The following is a 12,776-nucleotide window of genomic DNA, read 5'->3' as shown; positions in this document are numbered from 1 at the left end:
GCTACCTGCCAACCACGTGTGGCGGGCTCATGCCCCTTTATTCAAACAGGTCATAATCTGCAAATTTTTAATTTAATATACCAGCTCCAGCTAGTCAACACATGGTATTAGAATACTTACTTCCTGTGCAGAGAAAGTGAAGGGAAAGGGGCATATTATAGAGAGTGGCCAGGAAGAGGCACGGAGAAGATGAGCTAGTGGTGACACAGTTTCCAAACTACCCTCGGTGGAAAGAACCTCTCGAGGTGAGCCTGTGGTCAGGACCTCAAGTCCTTCCTCCCTACTGCACCCACTAAGGCTACTCTCATCTCCTTTACCTACCAGGTGTCCCCTCCAGGTTTCACTCAAGAAAGTGTTTCACCTTCCCACACTGTTGGTGGGAATGTAAACAACCATTATGGAGGACAGCATGGAGGTTCCTTAAAAAACTAAACATAGAGCTATCATATGATCCAGCAATCCCACTCCTGGGCATGTATCCAGAGAAAAGATACTTATGCACCCCAATGTTTATTGCAGTACTATTTACAACAGCCAAGACATGGAAACAATCTTATTGCCCATTGATAGAGGAATAGATAAAGACGTGCAACGATGCCTCCTGCTTTGGGAAGTGGGACCTGATTGGCCTGGGATCCGTCTGGAACAGCACAGGCCCCAATCAAAAGTTTATGGTTGTGTAGATTACAACATATCACATGACATGGTTTAGGATATTAGTTTTTCTATTAAAGTATAATTCTTAAAATAGCAAATATTCAATACATATGAATTACCTGCATTTAAATTTTACTTGAAATGTAAGAAAAAAATGTAAGGCATATCATCTCTAGCCAAAGAGCTGTTTTCTCCATAAATCAACAGGTTTCAGTGACTACTTCACTCAGTTTGGGGCCTACCTGTATTTTTTGGTATCTAAATTCTGGATACTCTGGCTCTTGTCAGTATTTTACCCTCAGGGTTCCCAGTGTGCACTGCCCGAAGACCTGATGACGTTGTCAGAGAAACCCCTGAATTTCCTCTAGAAATATCCCTTCAGGTGAATTCTTTTCCGAAGTCAGAAACGATTTTTTTTTTTTTTTTTTTTTTTTTTTTTATGCGTTACGCGGGCCTCTCACTGTTGTGGCCTCTCCCGTTGCGGAGGACAGGCTCCGGACGCGCAGGCTCAGCGGCCATGGCTCACGGGCCCAGCCGCTCCGCGGCATGTGGGATCCTCCCAGACCGGGGCACGAACCCGTGTCCCCTGCATCGGCAGGCGGACTCTCAACCACTGCGCCACCAGGGAAGCCCAGAAACGATTTTTACGATAAGGTGGCACATCCCTTCCCCCACCCTCTGGGCGGCTGACCGAGGGCAGCTCAGAGGCTGAAAGGTTCCATGAGTCATCTTGCCCCCAGTCACACACAGCCGCCTTTGAAGCCACCACTAGAAACTGCCCACGTCCAATGCTTTCCTTTGGCTTCTCAACTTCTGCAATTGTATAACGTCTACCTACACAAACAACTTCTTACTCAATTATTCTTGAAGTGACCAAATCCTAGTATTCTAAACAGGGTGGTTTTTTAGTCACACATCTCCAACATCAAGGGCAATGCCTGGACACAGGATGGGTGACTGAATAAATGGATGGATGGATGAACGAACGAATGGGTGCATGAACAGATGATTAGGAATGACAGAGCTGGCCACGTCGAATCCCGTCTCCCCTCCCTCTGCTTCCTTCCTCCCTGCATTTCCAAACCTTGGCTCCATCAGGTGCTAAAATATGCCTTTAAGACATTCGTACAAAAGATGTCCCACAGGGGCTTCCCTGGTGGCGCAGTGGTTGAGAGTCCGTCCACCTGCTGATGCAGGGGACACGGGTTCGTGCCCCGGTCCGGGAGGATCCCACATGCCGCGGAGCGGCTGGGCCCGTGAGCCATGGCCGCTGAGCCTGCGCGTCCGGAACCTGTGCTCCGCAACGGGAGAGGCCACAACGGTGAGAGCCCCGCGTACCGCAAAAAAAAATTAATGATGTGGTTTGTCAAGAAAATATGGTATATCACACACCGCTCTGGCCTTTTCCAATGTGTTTTCTTGAACCATTCAGTTGCCAAGAAGCTTCCATACACTGCATCTCAATGTCTTTTCTAGAATAGCACCTCCACTCCTCATCTTAAGTGAAACACTGTTCTTCCTTTCAAACTGTGCTCAGTGCTTACTTCCTGAGGTCCACAATCTTGGGGGTGAGGCATATATGAAGGTACTCTGCAGATTATACCTACACCTCACAAAAATTAATTACTTCCTTCTTTCATAAATTTACCTCCTTTGAAGTTTACGACTTTCAGCCGAACCACCTTCCAATATGCAGCCACATTCACCGAGAGGTGCCCTCCTCTCCCTGGACATCCTGCATGTAACACCCAGCTCCACATTCACACCCTGAGCACCACTGTCACCTAGAATGACTGGCAGTGTCAGAGTTGAAAGCCAGTCAGTTCTGGCTTCAGCTTCTCTCTGCTGTCTCCACATTTTTCCTGTCTCTATGGTCTCCTAATAAAGCAGCTGATTAATTTTGGTGGAGTGGCTAAGAATCACCGGGCCTGCCTGTTGAGAATGGAAGTCCCGGGGCCATTCTCAAAGCCCCTGTGTCGGTAGACATGCGTGGGTCATGTTTGTGGACACCCAGCTTTACCTGAACACATTTCAGGGGCCTGAACTGCCCGCCACTGAGTCCTGCCTCCCAGAGGAAGAAGCTACCTCTCCACTCTCCCAACCTCTCCAGCAAAGAGAAGCAGTCAAGTGACAAGATGCACCCGAAGGTGACTCTGAAACAGAAGTGAACATGAGGACGTGGGCACTCTGCAAAACTGTCTTTCAGTAAAAGTGCTGGCAGAAGCTTCTGGCATTAAGGACCCCAGGAGTGGCACCTCTGGGCACGTCTGATCGGAGCTGTGATCTCTGCCAAGTGGCAACAGGAGATGCTGCCCAGAGTGGTCTGGGCCTTGCTCTGGCGGCTCAGCCTCTGAACCGACCTCTGTGGCCACCCAGGTTTCTTTTAACCAGCATCCCCATGGCTTCTGGTGTAGATCATCTCTGGACCACACGTAGAGAAACCCAGCTCCATGAGTTTCACCCAATCACAGCAATGGACTGAATGTTTGTTCTCCCCACCCCCCAAATTCATATTTTGAAATCCTAACCCCAAATGTGATGGTTTTAGGAGGTGGGCCCTTTGGGGACTGATTACATCATGAGGATGAAGCCCTCATGAAGGGCATTAGTGCCATTATAAAACAGACCCCAGAGAGCTCCCTCACCCCTTCCACCATGTGAGGATACAGCAAGAAGACAGCCATCTATGAAGCAGGAATCAGGCCCTCACCAAATACCGAATCTGCTGACACCTTAACCTTAGACGTCCATCCACCAGAACCGTGAGAAATAAATATTTGCTGTTTAAGCCACCCAGTCTATGGTATTTTTGCTATAGCAGCCCGAACAGACTAAGACACACCCATATACTCACAAACACTGTTATTTTCCCTCCCTTCCTGACCTGATCAACAATTTTCCATGCTCAAATTCTGCACCCAAGAAATACCACTGAAGAAAATCACGTAAGCACATAATCCCACCACTGAGGTGACAGTACCTAATTTACTGCCTTAAACATAGTAAGCTTTCAGCAGAAACAAGCGTTATATTCTTTGTACATTTTGACCCCCACGGGGTAGGGAGGGCTCTCTTGGCTAACCTGTTAGTGAGCACCTTTTCCTTTATGATTGCTTGACTCCACTTTGCATGCCCTACAACGTTCAAAATATCTACTCATCCTTTACAAGCTGCTCCATCCTTCTTGGCCGCCCCCTCACACGTATGTGGCCTCCCCTACTTTATTAGGAACACAGAAGCAACAGGTCTGAACCCCCTTTACTTTCCCCCCCTCATCTCCAAATGAACGTCACTCCCGCCTCAGGGCGGGAGGTGCCCCCCTACTACTTTCCAAGGCCAGTTCTTCAACCTGAGCACATTCTGTGTCCTGTCACTTTCTCCAAGATCCAGGCTCCCTGGATGCTTCCCTTCTCCTCCCTTTACTCCCCATCTGTCCAGAGTCTTCCCCTCCACGCCCGCAGCGCTTAAGGTTCACTTAAGTCCATCTCTTCCTAAAACGTTGTCCCCTTGACCCCACCTCCTCCACAGATTCCTTCCCCCCAGTCTCCTTCCCTTTCCCACCAAACTTCTTTGTTTTATTCATTTATTATTATTATTTGGCCACGCCATGCAGCTTGCAGGGATCTTAGTTCCCCGACCAGGGATGGAACCTGGGCCCCCTGCAGTGGAAGGTGGAGTCCTAACCACTGGACAACCAGGGAAGTCCCAAACGTCCTTGTTTTAAACCAACTAGTTTTTACAGACTTCTGAGTCACTTCTCAGGACAGTGTATCTTGCTTCTCACGCTGCCGCCCCACTGGAATTGTGCCGACTGTGGTTCCGTGAGTGTTCTTCGTGCCCAATTCAATGGCCTTTCACAGTCCCTCATTCTACCTGCTCTGAGGTATGTGACAAGGTGGAGCCCTCTCCTTGCTGTCCTCTGGAACACCATCCCCTGACTCCCCTATGTCCCTGGCTGCCTTCCCTTCTTTGCTGACCTCCCCTTGCCCCTCAGACATGGATGTTCTCCAGGGGTCCACTCGTAGGACCTCACCTCCTCTCATCTCCAGCCCAGATCCCTCTGAAGAAATTCAGACCCCAAAAGAACTCTCCTGAGCTTTAAACAGAACAGGCCCAACACTGAACTCATTCACTTCCCCGTTCTCCAAACGTGAGGTTTATCCCGCATTATATGTTTCAGTTAACGGCCACCGAAACAGAAACCTGGAAAGCAACCCTGATCCCTCAGCTGGCCACCACGTCTCTTCTCTTCAGCGCCACAGCCCCGGCACGTGCCCGTTGTTCCTCTGGGGCCCTCGCAGGAAGCTCCTCACGGCCCCTCCAGGTCCCGGCACTTCCCCATGCTCATCCATTTTCAACTTCTCATCAGGATCATCTTTCCAAACTACCGCCCTAGTCACACCATGTACCTACCTAAAGCAGATGAAGGTTACATTCCCTAAAGCAGTGTTTTCTGGGGTTTCCCTGGTGGCGCAGCGGTTAAGAATCCGCCAGCCAATGCAGGGGACATGGGTTCGAGCCCTGGTCCGGGAAGATCCCACATGCCGCGGAGCAACTAAGCCCGTGCGCCACAACTACTGAGCCTGCGCTCTAGAGCCCGCGAGCCACAACTACTGAGCCCATATGCCACAACTACTGAGCCCGCATGCCACAACTACTGAAGCCCACGTACCTAGAGCCCGTGCTCCACAACAAAAGAAGCAACCGCAATGAGAAGCACGAGCACCGCAACGAAGAGCAGCCCCCGCTCGCAACTAGAGAAAGCCCGTGCACAGCAACGAAGACCCAATGCAGCCCAAAATAAATAAATAAATTTTTTTAAAAAAGCAGTGTTTTCTGTTTTTACCCTATTTTGTCCCTAGACCCTTGGAAAACCATGTGCCCTTATCTTAGAGAGATACACACCAGGCTGTAAATCAACCCTCTGCACACACTCTCAGGGGCTCCATTCCCTCTGATGCCCACCTCACAGATGCCGACAGCTTCATGGAACCCAGGCAGCCCTTGGACTGGTGAGTCCTTTACACAGGGCCCTTCACCTCCCTATGCAGCACACATCCCACTACACACCCACCCCGGTCCCAGCGGACCACTCCCCATTCTCAGAACACAGGGCCTCCTGTGCTCGGACACTGCCCCCTCAGCTACCTGCTGAACCATCCTGCAAGACCCACTTCCAATGTCCCCTCTCTCTGAAGTCTCTCTTTCCTTCCAGAAGGAAACTGCTGTCTCCCTTTCATCACATAACAACCCTTCCTCCGAATGTGTAACCCGCTCCAGCCGGCAGGCACGTACTCGGCTGTGTTTCTCCCCGCCTGCCCCTGCGAACAACACAGGGGCGGCTGCAGGCGGGTCACGACTGCTCCGTTCCTCTGCAGTGGCCCCCATCACTCTTTTCTACAATAAACGTGGGCATGATGGTTTGTTACATTAAGCATTACCTGAGCTTCTCTGAAGTTTATAAATTCATCTCAAAAAGTCCTTGTAGCTTTCGTTATGCTCCTAAGGCTAGCAACGATAGAAACTATCAGGGTTAAACCACAAAGGCAACTACTCCAAAAATGCTAAGGACAAAATATATAAAAGTCATTACAAATGCACTCTATTTGAATAGGAATTAAAAGACAGGAAATCTACAGGTAAGTCCATCTTCATTTTAATGCAAAGTGCACAACTGACATTTTCCATCTCTAACCTCATCCAGAAAATCAAAACATCCATGCTAAGCACTTATTATTTTTCAGCTCTAGATAAAGTGAATTGTTAGCACGGAGAGTGTCACATAAATATAGTAAAACTGAAAGTGGATTCACCCTCTGGAGAATCTATAAATACTAACAATAACAAAGAAGTATTCACTCATATTGTACAAATAACATTTAAAATAGATTTTACACTGTAATTGATTGTGAAATAATGCTGAAATCCATGAAATCAACTTTATGTGAATTCCAACTGGAGAAGTTCAAACTTCATCTTTATGGTAATCTCCAGTGCCAGCAAAAATCAAAAAGAAGTTACAGCTAGATAATCAAACAACAATGTTAAGCCTTAACTTCCCTTCTGGTGATTATAGGAATTCAGTATCATACATACTTGAATGGTTTTCATCTAAGTAGATCACCTTCTTACACAGACTCTCCTTGACTATTATTTGGGGAGGTATGGTATTCAATTATTTTGTGTGATATGACAATAAGATTTTTATACATAGGTATTTTATTATGCTGTTCTCTTTCATCAATGGGAAACAATTCTGTTAATTAAAAACAAATTAAGGATGCGTAGCTAAGTAAAAAATGCCTTAACTCCACACAATTCTCCTAGGTTTCTCACTCCCTTGATCATCGTAAAATCTGGCTCCATCATTCAAAGAAATGAGGAAAAGGAAAGGGAACAGCAAATTAACGCCTACCAAGCTTCAAGCACTGTGCTTCTCTTTATCCTCACAACACTGTGAAGTGGGCATATAATCCCAGATTTTACAGATAGGCAAACTGAGGCTCTACTTTGCAGTGGTCACAGGACTAGTGAGGGGGCTCTCCAGGATGGCTCGTGCCAGGCCCCTTCCTAAGGAGTTATCTGTATGAGGGCATATTTTCTACTAAACCATCCCATCAGGCTGGCCACAGCTAATTGGACAAGGGATTGGTGCTGGACCCAAAGCCAGCAGAGCCATGAGGAGGCCTTCTGTGAAAAGGTAGCTGGCCCAACGGGTGAGATCCTCTCTTGCAGAAGAATGCAAGACTGATGGGAGCAGAGGGGAGCAGGTCACCAAGAGAGTCAGCGAAAGGCAGTGAGAACAGCTGCAACACAATCTTTCAAGCACGTGACAGGAGCATTTATGAGTTACGGGGCCAGGGGAGAGGAGGGCAAGCAGGAAGGCCTGGCAGGAAGACGCTCTGAAACAGACTTCAGTTAGTACCCAGAAAGCACTAATTAAGAAAATGGCAACTAAACCAAGAACAGAAAGATTTCCTAAAACTATAAATCCTTGAATATGCAAATTATGAAAATGAAATTACTGTAATCAATATTTCAATAGAACATTACACCCAGTGGTCTCAGTACTACACAGAAAAAAACATTCATTTTTAGAAAGCCAAGGCTGCAGTGACAAAGTAACGACAAATACATAGCCACAAAAACCATAGCTTCATTCTCTATTACGGGACAGCAAGGAGATAACAATATTAGAAGCAGCTGAAAATTTTTTTTTTTTTAATACTCAGGCTCTGCATCCAATTAATAAAATCAGAAACTTAGGGGTTGGGTCCAAGAATTATGAAAGCTATGGTGCAGCCAGGATCAATTCTAGATCAGTGGGTCTGTGGCCCAAGGATCACCAACATCAGCATGACCTGGGAACTTGTCAGAAATGAAAATTCTCAGACCCCACTCCACATCTACTGACTCGGAAACTCTGAAGGTGTGCCCTGCAATGTGTGTTTTATAAGGCTGTCCAGTGATTCCGATGTACCCTAAAGCGTGAGAACCATGGCCTTAGATGATAATGAAAGGTGAATCATACTTTTTATTACAGATATATCTATCAACAACATACTGAAAAAAATCCTACAAACATGACAGGCAAGGACTAACTTCCTCAATAAAGTCACATAAAGACATAAAAAACACACCTTAGATACTGAGGACATTAAGACACGTGGATAAATAAGCAATTCAAAATAACGTTTATTTGTATTTTAATTACATAAAAATCAAGATACTAACTTATATGTACGAAGTATGCTTAAAATCAGAGGAGGGAGACACAAACAATAAAAAACTGCAAAATAACAGCCGTGTGGCTTCTGACTGATTATAGAGGTTTTTTTAAACGATAATGTATTATCTTCATAATTTTGAAAAAAATGTTTAAAATACAGTTATCTTGATCCCTACCTCATATTATACACAAAAATTCAAAACAAAATTGTAAAATTATTGGAAGGAAATAAAAGAGTATTTGTATGTCTTTCGGGTAATAAGGAAAGCTTTCTTAAGACCAAAACAAGCAAAAACCTTAAATAATGATATAGTGATTCAATAGTGATTGATACACTTAGAAACATAATTTTAAATGTCTATAAAATAAAAGACTCCATAAACAAAATGAAAAGACAAGCCAATTGCAACACATATAGCAGACAATAGGTCACTGCTGGAATATATATAAAGAACTCCCACTGATCCAATACAAAAATCTAATTAACCAATAAGGAACCGATAAAATGGTAACTGAGTCACAGGAAACTCAAAACTACTCACAAACACAGCAAAAGTCACTCAATCCCACCAGTAATGAAGAAAGTAAGAATTGAAACAAGATACCTTTTTTGATTTGTCATAATAGCAAAAAGTGTTTTATCTATAAGAATAGCAAAATTTTTAAAGTCCATCAATATCAAAGTGGTGCATTCACGCTTTGCCCCTGGGGATATAAACTGGTACCGCGGCTGTGGAGTGCAACCACACCAGCCTACCTAGCAATTCCACTTTTAGGCATGAACCCTCAAGCACACACGCACAGGGAAATCTGTATGATGTTGTTCCTTACAGCACTGCTTTGTGGTAGCAAAACAGTGGAAACAACCTAAATTTCCATCAACAGAGAAAAAGGTAAATGAAATGTGGTACATTTATTCAATTATTCAAAGATACACTATAGAACAGTTAAGGGAAATAAACTGATCTCTATGTATCAGCATGGACAGTTCTCAAAAAATAATTAAGAAAGCAAGTTACAGAAGGAAATGTAATTTTAAAACCATTTATATAATTTCTTAAAACCTTTGAAACGTTCTAATTTCCTATCTATGTAAAAGATAGTGTTAAAACCATTTTAAGGATAATTTTAAGAACACACATCAAACTCACAACAGAGGTGAGGTTACTTCTGGGTAAGGCATAAGCTTTTTCTTTAGCTTTTCAATCCTCCTCCCCCTCCCAAAAAATTGCTTTGCACCCCTCTCAAAAGAAAGTCAAATAACATGCTACGTGATATGAATACGAGCACCCCCAATAATGGCCTGAGGGTGGTGTGCTCAAACCATGCGATTTTATTTTATTATAATACAAGCAAATAGTTAAGTCAAAAGTAGATGAAACTTACGCATGTAAGGCAGCTTTTCCGGGCAGGGGAGGTATGGCGAATATGTGAAGTTTCCCGGAAGATACGTTGTTGCTTGAACAAGATAATCACTTGAATTATTGCCTTCAGGATAATCTTAGAGAGAGAGAGAAAAGTTACAACCAAAAAATTGTCTTTTGCTTTGCTCCTAGTATGAAATGTGTAACCGTCACTGTGTAAAGACTACAATCTGCAATCTGCAACAGTACTTAAAAGCAATTATCTATAAAGAACTAGAGAAAAGCAAAATACAGCTGCCGTGACTACTCTCCCATTCACCCTTCACCGCTGCCAGATGGGACCTCTCAGCACGATTTCCCCGGGGGAACCTGGGACAAGTCTGGGGAGCAGCAAGGCCTGATCCATGCTTACACACAGAGCAGGCCCATTTGCGACCGTAAGAGAACAGGTGTTTCCACCCTTCCCCCAGCTGAGCCACTTCGAAAGAGGGAGTGACAAAGTGAGAGAGTGGCATAGACATATATACACTACCAAACGTAAAATAGCTAGCTAGTGGGAAGCAGCCGCAGAGCACAGGGAGATCAGCTCGGTGCTTTGTGTCCACCTAGAGGGGTGGGATAGGGAAGATGGGAGGGAGGGAGACGCAAGAGGGAAGAGATATGGGAACATATGTATATGTATAACTGATTCACTTAGTTATAAAGCAGAAACTAACACACCATTGTAAAGCAATTATACTCCAATAAAGATGTTAAAAAAAAAGAGGGAGTGAAAGTACAGCAGGGGATCCTCTCCAGTATCAAACAGCCCAGGGTGTTCTGGACAGCCACACAGCCACAGCACACTGCTTCCACATCCACAGAGCAGAGGGTGGGAGTAATGTTTTCTCATCGCCTCACACTTGAGAAACTGCGATTTACCCACTCAACTGACTTTTGTAATACAGCCCATTTAAAGTCCTTAAATTAGTCATTCCCAACCCGTGGGCTGCAGTTTCTAGAGAGCCCTGGAGCTGTTATTACATTAGGTCCATTATCTTTAGAGTCAGCAAATTATGGAACACCGAGGGTACGGTTTAGAGCACCAAAGTCAAGTGCTGAGTTCAAATCCGCCCCAACACGCACTAGCTTTGTGGTACAAAGCAAGAGAACAGAGTTTCTCATCTGCACCTACCTCATGCTGTCGTTTTCAGATTTCAGAAAGATAAGTGTACAAAGTGCTCAGAACAATCCCTAGCCCATATGCATATTCAGGAACTTCAGCTAGGAGTGACTGCTTTAGAAATGAGCCCCTGACTCAACCTGGAACAGTCAGAGCCTTGGGAATTTTAAACTTGGAACCAAGGAGCTCCCATTTCAGTCCCTTTCTGGAACAAAGTTCTGAGATGCAAATCTGGCAACCATGACCTGCCAGCTTCCTGCTATGTAAGAGGAAGTTGGTCTGAGAGAATGAGACCAACATGTGGTGAGTAAGAGATGAGAAATGGAAACCGCTGATTAAACTACCATCTGTCTTCTGGATCACAAACCCTGTACCCACAGGAAATGAAGTTCTAGCAGACACTTTAGGAAAATGTGAAGACTTTCAGTCTTCAGTAATCTGCTCTGATAAGAGAGGTATTCCTATCAGAACTGGCTTGCATGCAGAGTGAGAAAGGGGGAGAACGGGCATATGACTTAGAAGAGAGGCCTGTCAGCCAGAGACCAGCAAGCAAAAGGCTGAAGGTCAAAATCACACCCTTACTGGACTGTAAAAGCTAAACCCTCTCACCGCAGAATCCTGGAAATTGAATATGAAACATGTGAGAAGAGTCAAAGAAAACTAAACACCTCCCGTCCATGGCTTGGCCTAACATAAATATTCACTCATCATCAGAATACAGTAGATGACAGGAATTCCCTAGCAGTCCAGTGGTTAGGTATTCACACTTTCACTGCCAAGGGCCTGGGTTCAGTCCCTGGTCAGGGAACTAAGATCCTGCAAGCCACGTGGTATGACAAATAAATAAATAAATAATAAAGTAAACTGAAGAAATTCTTTAAAAAAATTATATACCGTAGATTGGGATGCAGCCTGGGAGCCAGGATGGCACTTTGGAGCAAAGAGACACACCCCACCTTCAGGCCCACCTTCTGGAAGGGGCCTTGCAGAGTGGAACCCCTTATGAATAAGTGGAAACACCTTACAAACTTGGAAAGGCATCAGTAAGGAGGCTTTAAGGTAAGTGTTACCAGAAAACCCCAACATGATAAATAGGGACCAATGATGGTACAATGGCTAAGGCCTATTCCACCAGGAAGTGAGAAAGCCCCAGTAACAGAATCCTCCCCAATGCCTTTCTCCAGAGGAGCCCTGGAAAGCATTTGATAAGGAAAGTCCTCTAAGACAAAGGAGGGGGAGGGATTCAGTGGACATTAGCTGTTTTGTACGCCAAGACACACAGGGACGGACTAACACCACGGAAACCCCTCTAGGAGCCCATACTCTGTATCTCACCCATAGATATCTGAAAGATTTAAAGATACTAAACATAAAATAAGTGTAAGGAAGTCCAATAAAGTTCTGGTTCTTTTTTTTAAATCCCTTTAAAAATATATATCTAGATATATATCAAATTTCAAGTTATAGTAACAAAAAATAAAAGTTCTGCTTTTATGGGGACTCCCACTATGTTAGCTAAGCATCTATTCTACACAATGCACTTGTAGAAGCTGAAAACAGAAGATAGATAAGCTTGTCCCTGGGAGTGCACTGCCTTTATGTGTTCCAAAGGCAGTGTGTGTGCTCATTTTCATATAATCCTGAAGAAGATAAACATTAACACTCACGCATTCCTAATTTCTTAATGTCATGTAGTTAAATTTAAATAAGGGTATTTTCTTACTGTAAATAATTTATTAATTCTTGTCATTAAAGCTTGGGCCCCTTTTCTTAGCCACACATAATTTATAGACTCTATTAATCCACACCTAACTCACAGAGATTTTAAGCTCTCCAGACATCTCTGCAACACAAACTGTTAACA

The 12,776-nt window shown here is 44.6% G+C and overlaps 1 protein-coding gene across 3 annotated transcripts in view; it reads right to left on the bottom strand.

The window, feature by feature from the left end:
- Positions 1–12,776, bottom strand: part of B4GALT6 (beta-1,4-galactosyltransferase 6) — a 65,004-nt gene that overhangs the window by 28,979 nt on the left and 23,249 nt on the right. For all 3 annotated transcript variants that reach the window (XR_004345512.1, XM_032603574.1, XM_032603575.1), the window contains exon 3: positions 9,773–9,886. Coding sequence is in view for 2 of the 3 variants with exons in the window: in XM_032603574.1 (XP_032459465.1) it covers positions 9,773–9,886 (114 nt within the window). In the remaining variant the exon portion in view is untranslated. The remainder of the gene's footprint in view (positions 1–9,772; positions 9,887–12,776) is intronic.

The sequence above is a fragment of the Phocoena sinus genome, chromosome 14 (genome assembly GCF_008692025.1).
Source record: "Phocoena sinus isolate mPhoSin1 chromosome 14, mPhoSin1.pri, whole genome shotgun sequence".
Lineage (NCBI taxonomy): Eukaryota > Metazoa > Chordata > Mammalia > Artiodactyla > Phocoenidae > Phocoena > Phocoena sinus.
This window is presented reverse-complemented; position numbering and strand designations above follow the sequence as displayed.